The sequence below is a fragment of the Condylura cristata genome, unplaced genomic scaffold (assembly GCF_000260355.1).
Source record: "Condylura cristata isolate star-nosed mole 26May11 unplaced genomic scaffold, ConCri1.0 scaffold00013, whole genome shotgun sequence".
Taxonomy (NCBI): Eukaryota; Metazoa; Chordata; class Mammalia; order Eulipotyphla; family Talpidae; genus Condylura; species Condylura cristata.
Window position 1 is genome coordinate 7239690 of NW_004567114.1, and position 18380 is coordinate 7258069.

At 36.4% G+C, this 18380-nt stretch overlaps 1 protein-coding gene across 1 annotated transcript in view; it reads left to right on the forward strand.

Moving 5' to 3' along the window:
* The first annotated feature begins 5533 nt into the window (after positions 1 to 5533).
* The window catches only part of BTBD7 (BTB (POZ) domain containing 7), a 42333-nt gene continuing 29486 nt past the window's right edge, over positions 5534 to 18380 (forward strand). Inside the window, exons 1-2 of the mRNA XM_004681599.2 lie at positions 5534 to 5721; positions 6469 to 7548. Coding sequence (XP_004681656.1) covers positions 5640 to 5721; positions 6469 to 7548 — 1162 coding nt within the window. The 5' untranslated portion in view covers positions 5534 to 5639. The remainder of the gene's footprint in view (positions 5722 to 6468; positions 7549 to 18380) is intronic.

Sequence of the window (18380 nt, forward strand, 5' to 3'; positions counted from 1 at the left end):
AGGGACACCCCTCGGCAGTGTACTTCATAGATCTGCCTGTTCTGCTCCCCATTCTGTCACTGGTGGAGCCTCTCACCACCTCTGTATCTCTGGCCTGTACCACAATTCTGTATGCATAAATAAACATTTTTAAAAATTGTTTAAAAAAAAAAAGTAAACCTGGCTCTTTCCCTTAATATATCTGTGACCTTAATATATCTGACCTGTAGATCCTTCAGTAAAATATTTTGGCAGAATTAAATAGGCTAATAACCTGTAAACGCTCCAGCAGAGTCTGGCATATAGTATACATTTTCAGTGTTGTTGTCTTAGGTAAAATAATACCCTTGGGGTATACAGGGTCTTAGGAAGTTTTGCCTTCTAACATATGTTTTTGTATTTTTTCCCTTTTTAATGTTTCTGTTTTACCTGGAAATGTGAGATTTGGCAGTGACCTTTCATCCCATTTTGTCTGTTTAGTCCTGGGTTACACAAATTCTGGCTTCCCATCTGATTTGTTTTTACTCAAGCTGCCTGATTGTAGTGATTCACTATTTATTCACCTCAGATTTGTCAGGAGTGAAGTACTACTATGGTTTTGCTTTTCTTACTCACGAGTCTCATATTCCAGTCCTCCTATAGCTATCCCTAATAATCAGACTAAGGGAGAAACTGTTAAAAATCCAAAGTCCAGGCCCTTCCTGGTGGCGCAGCAGATTAGGGCTAGCACTGCAAGCTGGCCACAGCCCCTTTGGTGTATGACCCCTGCCCTGGAAGTAATCCACATGGCTCAGCAGACCTCTCCTGTCTCGCCCACTGCTCCCCTCAGCAGTGTACTTTATCAATCTGCCTGTTCTGCTCCCCACTCTGACTCTGGTGAATCATCTCACTGCCCTCTGCACCTCTGATCTCTACCCTAGTTCTGGATGCACTAATAAATAAATCTTTAAAAAAGAAATGACACATTAATTAAAAAAAAAATCCAAAGTCCATTTGCCTTATTTTTTTTTCCTGTAAAATAAGCAGTTAACAGGGAAATAATTCCTTTCCCCATTATCATTTTTCAAATTAGTAAATCCTAAAGTTTCATTAAGTTTTAGGAACCCTATTTCAACTTTGCACATCCTGAAACCCATATCTCAGTACAGTTTATTAAAGCCCATACCCGTAAAACGTAGCAGACCTCTCCTGACCCACCCGCGAAGCTAAAGCCACTTCAGCATGAGTTTGATCCCCGCCCTGGAGGTGACCCACATGGCACAGCAGACCTCTCCTGACCCACCCGCTGCTCCCTTCAGCAGTGTACTTTGTCAGTCAGCCTGTTCTGCTCCCCACTCTGTCTCTGGTGAATTCTCTCACCTCCCCTGCACCTCTGGTCTGTACCCCAATTCTGTATGCATAAATAAATAAACAAAAAAAAACCCACAGTGTTTATATATGACACAGATTAGTTAAAAATGTGGTAAACAAGTCAGTTTCTTTAAAATTCTTCCAGACAAAGGGAATCCTTTAGATTTTGCAGAATACTTCCTCTTGAAGGTCCACAGTACACCTTAGCTCTGACTAATGCTAAAAAGTCTAGAGTAAACTAGCAGAATTTTGTCTAACCCTGCATTTTTCAAACTTTCCATTTTGGAAATCTCTTTAGAAGATGTTGGTCTTAGGGTTCCTTTGGAAATGGAGTAGAATGGTTGATAGTGTTTCTTTGAAAAAAAAATTTCTCATTGGATTGTTAACTCTGTTACATTGAACATGATTCTCACTGGACTATGGTGATGGCACACGGGGGGTGATTTGGTGATGGGAAGCCCACGGGGATTACAACTGAGATGAAAAAAGGCACAAAATGATGTAAAAATAAACTATTATATTATAAAAATATAAATTCTCACTGGATTGTTAACTCTGTTGCATTCAACATGACTCTTACCCCACCCTGTATTCATTCAGCTATAGTCATTGAAGCTTATTTTAATCCAGTTTGGTCATCTTGAGATTGTTCATGCCATCCTTTTTTTTTTTTTAAAAAGATTTATTTATTTATACAGAACTGGGGTACAGGCCAGAGATGCAGAGGGTGAGAGGATTCATCAGGAACAGAGTGGGGAGCAGAACAGGCAGATCAACGAAGTACACTGCTGAGGGGAGCAGCGGGCGGGTCAGGAGAGGTCTGCCACACAATGTGGATCTCCTCCGGGGCAGGCGGGGATCGAACTCATGTGGAAGTGGCTTAAGCTTCTTAGTGCAGTGCTTTAACCCTCTGCGCCATCAGGGAGGGCCGTGCATGCCATCTTTTAAAAGAACACAACCAGCCCTCCCTACTGGCGCATCGGGCTAAAGCACAGCACTGTGAAGTGGTGGTGGCCACTTCTGTGGGAGTTTGATCCCCACCCCGGAGGTGATCCATATGGCACGGCAGAGCTCTCCTGACCAACCTTCTGCTCCCCTCAGCAGTGTACTTCATCAGTTGGTCTGTTCTGCTCTCCGCCTTGACTTAGGTGAATCCTCTTTGCCCTACCTGCAGCTCTGGCTTGTACCCCAGTTCTGTATGCATAAATAAATAAATCTTAAAAAAAAAAAAAAAAAAGCTTACACAGGACTTCCAAAAGATTTTAAAAAAACAAAAACAAAAATACATCCTTCCAGAAGGTGATTCTAAAAAGAGAATTTATCAGCTTTCTGGGGCCATTTGCATAGTGTGTGTACCTCTCCCAGCTCCATAGATCCTCTTGTTCCTTTTTTTCCTCTGTCACATTATTCACATATTGGATGTTATCCTGTGTTATTTAAGAGACAGACAGAACTTACTTCTAATGAAAACATCCATGGAGAGGTTAGACCAACTCACATATTTTCAGCATTTAAAAGCTAAAATTAGATGAAGAAATAACAGTTATATATTCCATCTGACATGTTTTAGGTTATTGAAGAAATGAATGAAATTTTTCTATGAAAATTTTGGGAAAAAACAGCTTTCCAACTACACGTTAGGGTTACACCCAGAATTTGGAACTGAGGCCACAGAGTGATCTTAAAGGTTACATAGGTAATCCAGAAAAAACCCTACTACCAAGTCTTTATAAAATCTATGTTTATTTTAGTGTTACGGCTCCAGTAGGAGATAGAAATGTCTTCCAAACTGGTTCGTCATGAAGGGGATACCCATTGACTACAAGCTATCAGAAAAAACACTATTCCTAAGTCCCAAAGACATTTATTTTAAGCTGTCTCTCTAGGTTGAGACCCCAGCTGTCATAGTGGGGTCTGTGGTTAATCATAGTGGCAAATGGGCAAACATTACTCAGCGAGTGAGTTCCCTAGTGCTTGCTAAATGTCCTTGCCTGGTGCTAAAAATGTCTTGTAACTCTTATGTGGTTGCTTTAGAATATCTAATGTCCATCATAAATTCCAGCATTAAAAAAAAAAAGACATAGGTCAAATCTCAGAGACCAATGTAATAGTGAATCCTTGCCACGTTCTTAGATGAAAAGTCTTGTATGTTAAACACCTGCATATACCATCATGGATGTGCTGAAGTGAGAATATTGAGCTCCATCCATTTGTCTTGACACTTGACTTTTATTCATCTGGAAACATGGCTCTATTCTTCTTGCTTTGTTCCAGCGTTATACTTTGTGCTATGTTAGTGAGTTGCTTTTGCAGTCAGTAGAATAAAAAAGCAAAACAAACATAATGAAGCAATATGGATGCTAAACTTCAAGAATGATGTTAAGAGTGGGAAGAACCCTACCATAGGAGTGACACTTTAGGAACAAGTTTTCACTATCTGCCATTTTTCTGTGTGAGTCTGTTGTTTTTATATTTTAAATACATATCTTTAGTGGGTGATGATAAGATTAACTTGTAAGTGGCCTCAAACTTGGCTTTTAGGACCGTATTTTCCCTTAAAGAACCACATAAAATGCCTGATAGAATTTAGAAGCTCAACTTGAAAACTAAGATTTAGCAGACCTAATTGTTTTAAGCTTTAAACTGGAACTAAACACAGGCAAATTTAGTTCCTATTTTAGTAATGACAAAAATGAAGTTTTAAAATGCAGCCTTTCCAACCTTTATAATATTTAAGAATATAAAAAGTGAACTTAGACTATGCATCAAACTTTAAAAAAAAACTGGCTTTGCTGGAGGCAGTAATTTTCTTGACCATTAAATATTTACAAAATAGTATATTTAGTTATTTGGATTCCTTAGGTAAGTAGATCTTACAGAATAACACTCTCATGTCTTTGACTGCCCACAGTCTTTCTGACATCCAGTAGCATGTATCAGAAAGAAGTCTAGTGTTCCTAGGTAGGTAGGTGAATTTCAAATAAAAAATCTGCTTGTATGAGTATGATTTGATTACTGCTACTGTGCATAGTATCTAATTAATAAAGGTTTACCAGTCTTCTCTTGAACTGCTTAAATAAATTAAAAGGTTAGAAGAAAACACAAGTGGCAACAGTGGTTTTTTAAAATAACTTGAATTCCTTAAGTTATGCTGTGTAAGTAACAGATGAAAGTAAACTCAAGAATCTTGACACAGTTGTTTTCTACCAGGTTTTTTGTGGGAGGGAGAGACTGTTAGGGTAAAACTCTCCATCCTTCACTATGAGGTTAGATAAATTGGCTTCTGACAGATTCCTAACAATTCCAGTAATAGATTTTAAACCATTATCCCTTTTACTCAGATAAGTTTTATATATCCAGATGGTATGAAGATCTGTAACCTTGCTCTTTCTTAGAGTTTCTTTGCTTTGTGCATACATCTCCAGCTTGCATTCTGGAGAGTTATGATTTCATGGTATGAATTTTATTCTGCAATTGCTAAAACTATCACTGGTACTGCCCACTCCATGTTAAATCATAATTATCAGGTAGTAGAAATCAGTATTTTTATTTCAGGGCTTTGTGAGAGGGCACATAAAAATATTTGCTTTCCCTTGTGGCTCATTGTGTTTATAATAACTTCTCTCAAAATTACTAAAGAACAAATAGCCTAATTAGTTTTAACTGTCTGCATTTCCTTATCTGTCTTTTGGTGAATTGCCCAATTACACACATTAAAGATCAAGTTAAACAATTTTATCTAAGGTAGAACTGTAATAAACTATTAACTTAATTAACTGTTCTTTGTATGTGTAGTACTGGTATCAGGCTCTTAAATGTTTGTAATTGCTAAGAATGTTAGATTATAATGACTGGTGGTTGCCTCTTAGGGATTAAGAAATAATTGAAATATTTCTAGTTAAATACTCACCTGGTGATTTGAGATACTCTTTTCTAGGACTATATGTTGAAATTAGTCTGATGGTTTACTTCTTACTATCTTAAAAAATATATAATTGACACATTTATGGCTCAAAACTACAATTAACACTGATTGGTAATTCAAGTTTAACTATTTGTTTACATTTTCTGGCACTTTTACATGCAAATTTGACAGCATGTGATTATTTGCGAATGAAAACAGCTTAGTAGCTTCCTTTTTTTTTTTTTAAACTGTGACTTGGAATACATTTGAAAATATAAATTATTTTTGTTTCACATCAAGAAATGGATGAAAAGAGGCTGCTGGATCCAGGGTTGAAAGTTCGTAGAGGCATCTGGGATTATACTCTGAGGAACCAGCAGATGGAATGCCTGAGTGACTGAAGAAAATGGGTGCTAATGCATCTAACTATCCTCATTCATGTTCCCCGAGGGTAGGGGGAAATTCTCAAGCCCAACAGACTTTTATAGGTAACTGATAGTTTTTCTGACTTTATTTTCTTTTGTGAAGATAATAGAATTTTGTTTTCAGAGGTTGTTGTAGACGAAAAGAAAATTTAGCTGTGGATAAAAGGAAAATTTTGGACCCTGTAAAATTCTGTAATAAATGTAATCCCAATAAATGTAAATCTGGTTTATAGTTTCTGTCCTAAGCAGACTTCTATGGCAAGGTTGCTCTTTTCTTTCACTCTTAACCATAAATTACCAATTATCCTATGCAAATTAGCACTCTCCATTGGTTTGAAACCATGAAATACATGTTTCTTGTTTCTTGGTCCATTATTTGGCATTACAAATGCAGCCTTGGTGTAGTTAAGAAGAAAAAGAAATGTTTCAAAATTATATTCAATTGCATAAATTTATATATAAAATCAGTGTAATTATATACAATACATAATATTAATTTACAAGCCTGCCTAACTATGAATGTCCCCAGTCCCACAATTATGATCTTTCATATTGGTCCTTGAGAGCCTAGCCAGAGAACCTAAAGCTTTCTTTTAAAAGTCAGAATAATCTGTTCTCTAATCTCGATTCTGTGTTTAATATAAAAATTAATTATTTGAACCTTCCTTTATAAAAACAAAAGACATTTTTATATGAATGGTTCTGCAGTTCCTATTTATAACAGCTTTTAGAATACTACGTTAAAGTGAATATTGAAAATGAATGTTATGAAAAAGAAACCAATTTTCTTTCCTTTAATTTCCTTTTTAGGAACATCATCTTATTCTCAGCAAGGCTATGGTTGTGAATCAAAATTATATAGCCTTGACCATGGCCATGAGAAACCACAAGACAAAAAAAAGAGAACCTCTGGCCTTGCCACCCTCAAAAAGAAGTTTATTAAGCGTCGGAAATCTAATAGATCTGCTGATCACGCCAAGCAGATGCGAGAACTCCTCTCTGGGTGGGATGTTAGAGATGTCAATGCATTAGTGGAAGAGTATGAGGGAACTTCAGCCTTAAAGGAGCTTTCTCTACAAGCCAGTTTGGCTAGACCAGAAGCCCGGACATTGCAGAAAGATATGGCCGATCTTTATGAGTACAAGTATTGTACTGATGTAGACTTAATATTTCAAGAAACTTGTTTTCCTGTTCATCGTGCCATTTTGGCAGCAAGGTGTCCATTTTTTAAAACACTGCTTTCTTCTTCACCCGAGTATGGGGCAGAGATCATAATGGACATCAATACAGCTGGTATAGATATGCCCATGTTTTCTGCTTTGCTACACTACCTGTATACAGGAGAATTTGGAATGGAGGACTCAAGGTTTCAAAATGTCGATATCCTGGTTCAGCTCAGTGAAGAATTTGGAACACCAAATTCCCTTGATGTAGACATGCGTGGACTCTTTGACTACATGTGTTACTATGATGTCGTCCTTAGTTTTTCTTCAGACTCTGAACTGGTTGAAGCTTTTGGTGGAAATCAGAACTGTTTAGACGATGAGCTCAAAGCTCACAAGGCTGTTATTTCAGCACGATCTCCGTTCTTTCGGAATTTATTGCAAAGGAGGATACGGACTGGTGAAGAAATCACAGACCGAACTTTGAGGACTCCCACAAGAATTATATTAGATGAGTCCATTATACCAAAAAAATATGCAAAAGTGATACTACATTGTATGTATACCGATGTGGTGGACCTCTCCGTTTTGCACTGTAGCCCCTCTGTGGGGAGCCTCAGTGAAGTTCAGGCTCTTGTCGCAGGGAAGCCAAACATGACTAGGGCAGAAGAAGCCATGGAACTTTACCACATAGCACTGTTCTTGGAATTTAACATGCTTGCACAAGGTATGAACATCTGATTTTTTATCCTCTTGTCTAGAATTTTTGTCTTTCAAATTGAAAGCTTATTCTATGCATTCTAATATTTCAGTGTTTGGGATGTGACAAGGTCAGTCTTTCCAAATCTTTTGTTACAATATTTGAGACAGAATTGAGGATTACTGTTACTGTGGCTCTTTATTCAGTATTAAAACCAAGCATTCAAAACTAGTTGACGATGTGCAATACTTGAAAATTGAGGCTTTTCCTTTTCTAATGTGAAGACAATAGATGTAGGAATATATAATTACCCATCTTCCACCCCCAACACCCAAACTATGAGCTTTAAACTATTCTCATACTCCAACTTTCAAGGTTATTCTTTTAAATATATATAAAATTATTTTATTTATGCATACAAGGGCCAGGGTGTAGGCCAGAGGTGGGCGTTAGGGAGAGGCACTGAGAGGAATCACCAGAGACAGAGTGGGGTAGTAGAATAGGCGGATCTATTGAAATACACTGCTGAGGGGAGCAACAGCGAGACAGAAGAGGTCTGTTGCACCATATGAGTCAGCTTCCTGGCTGGGGATTGAACTTGTACACAGTGGCTGTCCATAGCTTCATAGTGCTGAGACTTAATCCCTTGTACCACCAGGGAGGCCTTCTAGGTTATTCTTGCTCTAGGACTTTTTGGATAACTTAGATTCCCATAGTTAACAATCACTGATGCTTACATGTTTAGAATAAGAATGAGGAATTTCATTACAAAATGACCATAGTCACAGTGGATACAAGCTTATTGAATCAAAAAATTGAGCAGTTTCTTATTTAAAATAATCTGTACTTTGAAGTTAAATTTGTACATCAGGCATATGTAGAATAGTGAATTTTTGTGTTTGAGGTGAATGAATACATCAGGGTTATATTAAATGAATTATTTATCCGTTGATAAACAGATAAACATTTGAGAAGCTGGAAAGAGCTTCTATGGGAGAGGAAAGGAATGTGCTGTTCTGACAGAATTCATGTTTAGGTTTCTGTGGCCATGTATTAAAAGTAAACATGTTGTTTGACATGAAATTACTTGAGAAATATGGTTCATGAGTATTTGTTAAAAGAATATTAGAAATTGCATATTTAAAGGGAATGCTAATGGTTTGGGTGAAAGACATGAATTAAATTAGAAAAGTGAAGCATATTTTTCTAACTTGAACGTGTAAGACTAAAACAATAAACTAACAGTTTGTCATCAATAAAATATAAGGAACTAAACAGTCAAAGACTGGGAAATGACCATTAAAGATTTTTTAATCATTCTTTTTAATAGTAAAACTAGTTTTATTTGATTACTATAATCAAGAGGTCATTAAAGAATTGTTATTAGTTTAAAATGAGGACCATTATATTAATAGTAAACTATTTAAATGTCAGGCTAGAGGGGAAAAAACAGCCTAATACCTTGACCTCCCCTTTCTTTAATCTGCAAAGCCAAATTTGTCAGAAGATGCCTCACCCCCAAAATTTGAAGGTTGCATCTGTTTCCTCAAACTGATTTTATTTTTTGACATATTTTAAAAATAAGAAACCAGAGTATATTTTATATACCTTGCTGTTTAAAAAAATAGGAAAATGTCCCTTAATACAGTTTTGCTGTTTTAATTTTTGAATGAGAAAGCTATAAGCTACCTCTTAATTTTAAATAATACTTGTTCTAGAATTCTTTTATATTGAGTTCAATTTTTTAAATTCATTGAGATAGAATGTATTTTGTTTGAGACCATTTTGAAAATAGAAAAAAACACTCCTTATGCAATTTAGTCTTGGTTACTTTAAAAAATATATTCCCTTAGATTTGGGTGTGCATAGCTTTCTGTTTCCTTTCATTATTCAAAATAGAGAGTTGAGGTTTTTTGGATTTTGCTTTTCTACTTTATGTAGACCTTATCGTCCTCTTATATGCATGATTTTCCCCCATACGCAATATGATTTATAACAGACCACAACGTCAGTGTACTTTTCACTTCATTTCCATGGGAAGTAGCATATTTGATAAGCTAGAGAGGAAGCTTATACCACAGAACTTAAGAGCTCGGTTCCTGGAACTAGACAGACTGGACTTCAAACCGCCACTACTAATGTGTTTTAGTTTGTTTGACCTTAAAACAGTCGTATAGTTTCTCTCATCTCCTGTTTTCTCATTTACAAAATAAGAATAGTAATCCTGTCAGGTAGGATTATAAAGATTAAAGGGAATAATATATGTAAAGCTATCTTAATAGCACCTGATATGTAATAAGCAACTACTTATTAAATGTTAACTAATAATAATCACAACAGATACTGTTTATTGTCATTGTTTTTTTCCAAAACTAAACTTTATTAAAGCTTTCAAAAAGATTTTTATAATTTTATTGATAAAACTCAATACTAAGTATGTTTTACAGATAATTTCTACGTAATTATTTGTTTTAGGATTTTCTTATAATTTTATCACTAGTGAGTTGGTACATACCATTTAAGCTACTCTAAGTATCTATTTGTCACTCTACAGTTAACAGGATTTCTGTAAGCTCATTGAGCCTATAGTACTCTTTAAGCATCTACTGTGTGTAACAAATTAGCATCTTTGTGTCCAGCATGGTCCTAGCTATGTACCATTTTTGCACAGAATTCAGCAAGTAGTCGGTAAAATCACTTCCTTTGCTTGTCATTTAGACAAGGTCTACCAGTCAAGAATGACTCTGAGACTAGATTGTTGGGGCATTTTGAGGGTATGATTTTATTGTTCTCCTACCCATTGGTATAAGTTATTCAGTAATTTTTCTAATTAATGACTTTTTAACTTTTACTTCAAATAAACTTAATTTCAGAATAAAAGGAGGCAGATTCTGTGACAGGCACCTGGAACCTTGAGACTAGCTAGCTCTGCCCCTCCAGGTAGGGAGGTGATTTGCTGGAACATCATAAAGCAGCACTATAGGCACACAGCCTGGCACATGGGTAAACAGAGAATCTGAGAACGTGTTGTTTTTAGACCAGCAGGCTGTCAGTTTTAGGGAGTTGAGTTCATAGATAATGAGCCCCAACTAAGTGGGCTGGCATTTTAGGACTGAATTTAGTGTCCCCTGGTTTCCTATATAATAGGTGAACATTTCTCCAAAGTTCTAATATTCTAGTAGAAGAAAACAGCACATACAAATCATCAAGGATAAAGAAACCTACAAAGAAAACAATGGTGCCAAAAAGGTATTAAACATTTTAAAAGCTGGAAAACAGATGAAGAACTTCCTGACCAAGTTGAGAAGGCTTTACTTCCGTAGCCTGTAGAGGGGGCTACTAAGGAGAATTGAGATGCTTCAACCCTCAGAATTCTGAAATGACTCAGACTACCCGGTCCTAAGTAGAATGGAAAAAAAGGAGTAAGCGTGGTGCAAAACTGGAAAGAGGGTTCTGATTCTTAGGTCTGGATTCGGAGTGGCTGTATCCTTTCTCCCACCTGGAATTTACCTTTCTATGTGGTGTTAGAAAGGGATGTGGTTTTGTTGCACTCCATATGGTAAGATGATTTTCTGAGTACCCTCTATTCAGCAATCCATTTCCCCCTTTATTTGTGCTACCCTTTATTAAGTTCCCATGTATACATGTGTCCCTACTTTTTATCATTTTGTTTCACTGATCCATTTGTCTATTCTTGCATTAGTATCACTTGCAACTGAATTGCGGATTATGACCTACTGACTCAGTTGCCTTTTGCATATCCCCCAACCAAACACAGGAGACCTGAGGTTTATTATCAGGAAAATCACAAGTTCCAAATCCAGACATAACTACAAAGGAGGATAGAGATAAGGCACAAGATTGAAATCTAGAATTCTGGAAACGCCTACAAACTGAATGGTGAGGTCAGTCTCTTTCCCTGCTTTGGTAGAGGCAGCCTCGAGTTAGTAAATTGAAGATTTAAAAATGACGAACAGCTTAATACTGGCAGTTTGGGGTTCCACGACGAAAAAAGAGTTGCCTTTCATTTGTTCAGCAAAGAAAAGCACATCGACAAGTCTGTTCATGGAGCAGGGCTTGCAGACATCCGTTCACTACCTTGCTCTTAATGAAAACCCATCTAAGGGTCATTGGACTTTGGAGAAACTCTTCAATTTGAGACTGAGATCAGGAACCCCCCCCCCAAAAAAAATAGTATTAGAAGAAACAGACAATAATGGGAGCAGAAGAAGACCTCAGTAGAGGTTTATATAAAGTATCTTTATATAAGAAAACATTTTTTGAAGCAGTGAGACATAAGTAGGATGCTATAAAAGTGAAAAAATACAAGTAAAAAAAGCACAAAAACCTAGGAGCTTTTGGACACAGGTAGTAGAATGAAACTTATAAAAGAAAGATTGAAGAATAAAGTTGAAACTTAACAAGAAGTAAGAAAGAGATGAACAGTGTAGAGAAATAGAAAAACTAGAGTAGTCATCCAGAAAGTGTAGCATCTTACCAAATAGTGGTTTTAGAAGAACATACCAGAGCAAATGGAAAAGAAGATAGTATCTAAGGAGTAGCGTAGAAAAAACTGCCTAGACTAAAGGAATTACTTTATTGCAAGTTTGATCCCTTTTGCTAGGCAACATTTGGGGAGTGAGGCTGAAAGGAAGATTCTAAAAAGAGCCTGACGCGAGAAAAATTAGATTCCATACAGAGAAACAAGAATCAAAATGATACTGAACTTTCAATAGCAATGAGTGAAAACTGCAATACAGTGGCATAGTGCTCTCAAAAAACTGATGGAAAACTATTTATGAGTAAAGGGTTTGTTTCAGTCTTGCCTCAAAAAACTGATTCTGCCCTGTATCCCAATATTTTAAGTTATTGTGGACATGACCTATTGAATGAAGTAAGCCAAGATCAAAGAAATATGGGCCCAGAAAATGGGTTCTACATGGGAAAGAAGAAAGAATCCCTAGTGCTAGCTGTCTCATGGGAATCTTGGGCATCTAGCCTAGGAATGGCTGGTAGGAGGGAAGCCTCCTGGAAGTAAATATCGAGGAGGAAATCAGTTCCCTTAATGTTCAAACATTAAGGGACAAATGAGGTTTTGTGGACCTTTGGTGCAGATATGGAGAATTAGTAATAAGTTTACAGAAAATAAAGTGAGAAAAAAAGAAATTAGTATCTCCAAGAAAAAATTAAAATTTAACATTTGAGAGAAAATATTCGTACTATATAGCTTGGATCAGCAGGAAGCAGTATTTAAGGCCATCATGATTTGAATATTGACTTAATAAAAATTGTAATTTAGGGAGGTAAATACCAGAAAACACTCCTACAGAACTGAGAGTAATTGATTCTGGGGAGCAAGTCTGGGAGTGGAAGAGAGAGGGTGGGGAGTTATTTCTAGGGAAAGTTTTGTTACTGCTAGATGTCAAAACTTTAAATGATGAACGTTTACTTGTTTGATCACAAGGCTTATTTAAAACAATAATAATAATGTAAAGCTATAGTATTAGTGTCTGAGACATAAGTTGGACATAGTCCTGAAGAACTGGAGAATTTACTACTTTCATCAGGGAGGTTGACTGATGATCATGGGCTTTTAATTTTAGTTTACAAAGGGCCTTTACTTTCTCCCATTTGGTTGTTCTGATAACCTGTTGAGTGTGGTAGGGGTTCTGAGATTACTAACCAGCCTTTCCCAAAAGAAAAGTGTAAGTGATGAAGTTGGGGCCAGCTCTTCTGGCTCAAGCCCAGGAATTTGGGCAAAGTAAAAGAGGGGGGTAATATAAGAACCAATTTCCAGGGATGGGGGTAGGAGGTTGTGGGCTAGTTGTAGAAACAAAACAGCCAGTGGTTGAAGAAGCATCAACCCAGAGGAATCGCAGGGGTGAGTCTGAATTGTGCTAAACCACTTAGGGTAGGGCTAAGCAGAATTGTGGGGGAAATTAGACTCTTTTAGGAGGTTTTAAAGCTGAGGGTCAGGGTCACTGGTCAGGCTGCTTCAGAGGACTCAGTTGGATAGCAGAGGGCTTTGTTCTGTTCAGTCACTCTTTCCTGAATAAATGTATATTTCTGTATTGGTTATTTGACTTTTTCAGCAGTCCAGTTTAAGTACTTTCTTAATACTTTTAGGAAATTTCTCACTGTATATACAGATATTATAAAAGGGCAGAATCTGGCGCACCAGGTTGAAGAACAGCACTGTGAAACTATCGCAGCCACTGCAGCATGAGTTCGATCTGGGCCATGGCACAGCAGACCTCTCTTGACCCGCTCACTGAGCTCCTCAGCAGTGTATTTCATGAATCTCCCTGTTCTGTACCCCACTCTGTCTCTAATGAGTCCTCTCACCCCTGGCTCCTCTGGCCTGTGCCACAATTCTGTATGCATGAATAAAGAAATATTAAAAAAAAAAAAAAGACAGAATCTACCTGCCAGTATAAAAACCTTGCTTTTCTTAATTCTCTGTGGTTAGGGCTTCAGCATATAATCTTAAGTTTTTCAAATCAGAACTGTTGACACAGTAGGACCAGAGAGAATTCTTTCTGGAGGCAGAATAGGAGAACAATGTCTCATGGAAAGCACAGAGTCAGTGGCACCCATGATGACATTCAGTGTCCGGGCACAGGCGCTGTATTGGCTGAGACCCGGGGTAGCACAAGGGAGGGCTGTTTCCCCCATGTTCAGCCCTCTGCAGCCAGCCTTTTTCTTCTTGGTTTTTTGAGCCTGGTCTCTAGCCTTGCCAGCAATTCTGTGGACTAACAATGATCTTTCAAATAAACTCCTTTTCTGTTTAAGCCAACTAGAGTTGTTTTCTGCAGTTGTGGCTTAGAAGCCTGTGTTAAAAAGACTAGTGTATAAAATTCCAAAACAGACAGCTCAGACGAAGGACAAGTGTTTGATCACTGACTTTGCCAGCGACCTCAGCATGTGCTGGGTAAACAGCACTGCTCTGTGAGAACATACTGTTGATTAAAATTTTTTTTGAGTAAAAAATCCATACTTTAGAAGAACTATAGATTTTCTTATGAATCTTAACAAAGTACAGAGCTAGTGTTAGAATTTATGTTCCCTTGTCATAAATGATGTGGACCTCAGAACAAAATGAGCCTAGACTTAGCACCAGCAGCAAGGTGCCTGTTCCAGCGCAGGACATTTTATAACAGTAACTTGAAACTACAGATTAATTTTTTCATCTTGATAAAAACATGTTTTTCAATGTTTGAAATAGGAAATTTATTTGTAACTTTATTTCCAAAATAGTCTGTAATGCACTGCCCATATTTTTTGTCATGACACATTATTATATTTTATTGAATTAAAAATCTAACAGAAACAATGGAAAGCAATGACCTAATTTTTCCCTTAGCAGCTTGGTCAGAGTCCATGAGTGTGTGACTTGAAGCAAATGTAGAATAGTAAAGACAGACTGGCTCTGCTCACTGATCCATTCTTCTGCCTCCCCTCCTCTCCACTGTCCCCATGCTGATGTTCATCCTTCTGTCTTGGTTGAACTGGCAATTCATTTTAGTCTATGTGATTGTTTCCTCGTCACAAACTAATGTGAATATACATTCTAGAAAATAATGGAGCCAAATTAAAGACCATTATCAGCAGATCAGAGTAATAAATGTGGATTTCAGAGAAATACAACATGGATGACAGATTACCTCAATTTGATGAATTTCAGTTCAAATGACTCTAAAGTCAGATGGTTTAGCACTTAAAATTTTTATTTACTTAAAATTATAAGTATTGTAACTTTGTAATAAAAAAAAGAAAAATTATAAGTATTGTTCTAAAGTAGAATTTTTAACTGCATATTTTATTTTAGGATTTAAACCATTTCTCAAATAGACTACAAACTCTCCTGATACTCAGATCATACTTTAGTTTTGAATTGTCTTTGCCTTTAAATATTCAGATTTAACCCAATTCTCTTAGACCTTAAATGCTGCTTCTTTTGATTTGTCTTGGCATTCCAGTTAAAAGGATTTTCTCTTTCCTGAAACTTTAAAATACTTCCTTTATTTTTGTTTAGGTTTTCACATCTTCTAACTTGTTTTGGAATTACCTGTGCATCTGTGTGATTTCCTTTATCAACTAGTAAATTAGGTACCCCCTAAAGATAAGGTCTTGGCCCTCCCTGGTGGCGCAAGGCATTAGGATGCAGCACTACAGACTAGTCTCAGCCACTTCAGTGTGAGTTAGATCCCTGCCTGCCCTGGAGGTGATGCACATGGTGGGGGCAGACCTCTCCTAACCCTCCTGCTGCTCCCCTGAGCAGTATACTTCGTTAATCTGCCTGTTCTGCTCCCCATTCTCTTTCTGGTGAATCCTCTCACCACCCCTGCACCTCTGACCTGTACCCCAGTTCTGTATGCATAAAGAAATAAATTTTAAAAAGATCATAATATTGGGCATCTTTGATGCACCCAAAAAAACTTAACATCAGTCCTTTAGCTCTTGGTACACATTCATTCTCCTGTTTTGAAATATCTATAAAAACTTAATTTACTTTTTCTTTAAGAAAAAAAGGGGTTGGGGGAAATATAATAAATATTTAATCCCAGAAGTTACAAATTAAATGAAAGCAAGCTCAGTCTAGTAAAAATGAAGTGTTATTTATAAAAGTACAATTACATGTAATCTAAATCATGTTTAACTCTACTACTTTTAGGTTAAATTTCAAATAAAACTGTCTCATCAACTCTTTATTGGTACACTGATAGGAAATAGAATATCTGTTGAATTTAAAATATCCTTGGAGGCCAGTGAAGGCTTAATCTTTTGTAGTCAGATAGTTTAATTCAGAGGCAATATTTATGTACTAACTTTTAATTTAAATCAAAAAACTATCTTACATTGCACTAATAAATACTAAATAAATACTAAAACAATGCTAATGTTATTCAGAAATGTTAAAGTAACTTGGGAACTCATTCTAAATCAGGTGCCTTTCATTTTAGGCCTGTTTCTTAATGAAAAATAAAACTGCAAGGAGTTGCCATTGTTTGTTTCTTACCTACTAAAAGTGGTGTTCTTATTCACATATATATATATATATATATATATATATACTTAAAAGAAAATTTAAATCAATATTATGTCTTGTTATGTGATTTTTAAAATGTAAATATGTAACTGGCATTTTGGAGCCATAGCAAGAACTATTACCTCTAAAATTTGTGTAGTTCATTTGAAATAGACACTATCAAATGTCTTGTTTCATTTTACTTAAAATTATGTAGAGTTTAGTTAGGAGCCTTTTCTCAGCCACAAGCAAGCAACTCTAAGCAAGTAACTACACGCAAGTATCTCTGTGATACAGAAATTCCAAGGATGTCATAGCAGCATATGATGGTGGAATTGAAGACTTGTTTGTTTTGTTTTGATTGAGTTTCTTCTTTAACCTAAATTGTGTACCAAATTGTGTGTTTATTACATTCAAGGATTGAGCCATTGAATTCAATATGGCCTTTAATATAATAAAAGGAAAGATAAGATGCTATACTCAATTAGTGGGGATTTGAACAGACATTGAAAAATGTACTACTTTCTGGGACAAGAAAGAACTGCAGCATTCCTATTCCTTAAATAATATAAAGAAGTCTAATGACCATGAAGGGGACAGATAGTATCTCTAGTGATGCTGCATAAAGCAACATGTTCTGAAATAGACTTCAAAAGTTACCACATATATTTTGTCTTGAATTGAGAAATCTGTTCTTTGCCATACTTTGCACATATCACTCTGTATATATGACTTTCAGTAAGGCAGGATGATTACATCACTTGATCAAGACTTTTTATGTCAGTAGACCTAAATTAAGACGTAATAATCTCTTCAAGTTCTTAAAAATGAATTTAATTTTAGAGGAGCATGTTTTGAACATCCTTGCTATGTAAGATGCAATACAAGGGAGAAGAGAATAACAAATTTTGAATTCCACAGTCACTTCACATATGTTGTTTTATTTCTTACTTATAACAATGCTATGAAATTTGGAGAGTAGATTTCCTGTTTGCACAGAGGTGTAGAGAGAAATAAATGTCCAATGTAATGGTGTTTTATATAAAGTCTGGAGTCAGATCTGTGTCCTAATCCTGGCTCTGTCCCACTAGCCACCTGTGCACATTCACAGCTTCATAGACATATAAACCACACACACTTACAGCTGGGTGGAGCCTAAAAAAATATTTCAAAAACTAAATTATGTTAACTGTTTAGCGGAAAATTTCTTAAGAATTATATTTTTTATGAATTAATTTCCTTAAGTTTAACATGTGACAGTACAGTTCTAGGTTTCCAAAATCTAAAAAAAAAAAAATCAGATTTTCTTGAAACAGTGATATATCACATTTAATGTTAGACAGCAAAACAGGACCATAAAAAATGATCCATAGACCTTTCCCTTGGAAAATGATCTGACTGTTGCCTTTCCTGACATTCCAATTCATTTTTGTTTTTCTAATTCTGCCATAATCAAATTTGGAATACTTTTTGTATACATTCCATGGCCAGGGAGCACAAAAATGAATTCATTCTTCGTGAGGTCTATTTGTATAAAAAAAATATGATAGGGAGGGCGTTAGTGATCAAAGAGGGAAATGATGGAAGAACATCTGCTGTGTGCAAAATATCTTGGCTTTGTCATGCTCACTATTGAGATATATGGAGTTTTGACATTTCTATCTTAAAATCAAATAATGTTCATTTGGTGATGGGAAGCCCACAGGGATTACAACTGAGATGGAAATCTAAAGCTGCTTCCGCATGAGTTCAATTCCCGCCAGCCCCGGAGGTGACCACATGGTGTGGCAGACCTCTCCTGACCCGCCCGCTGCTCCCCTCAGCAGTGTAC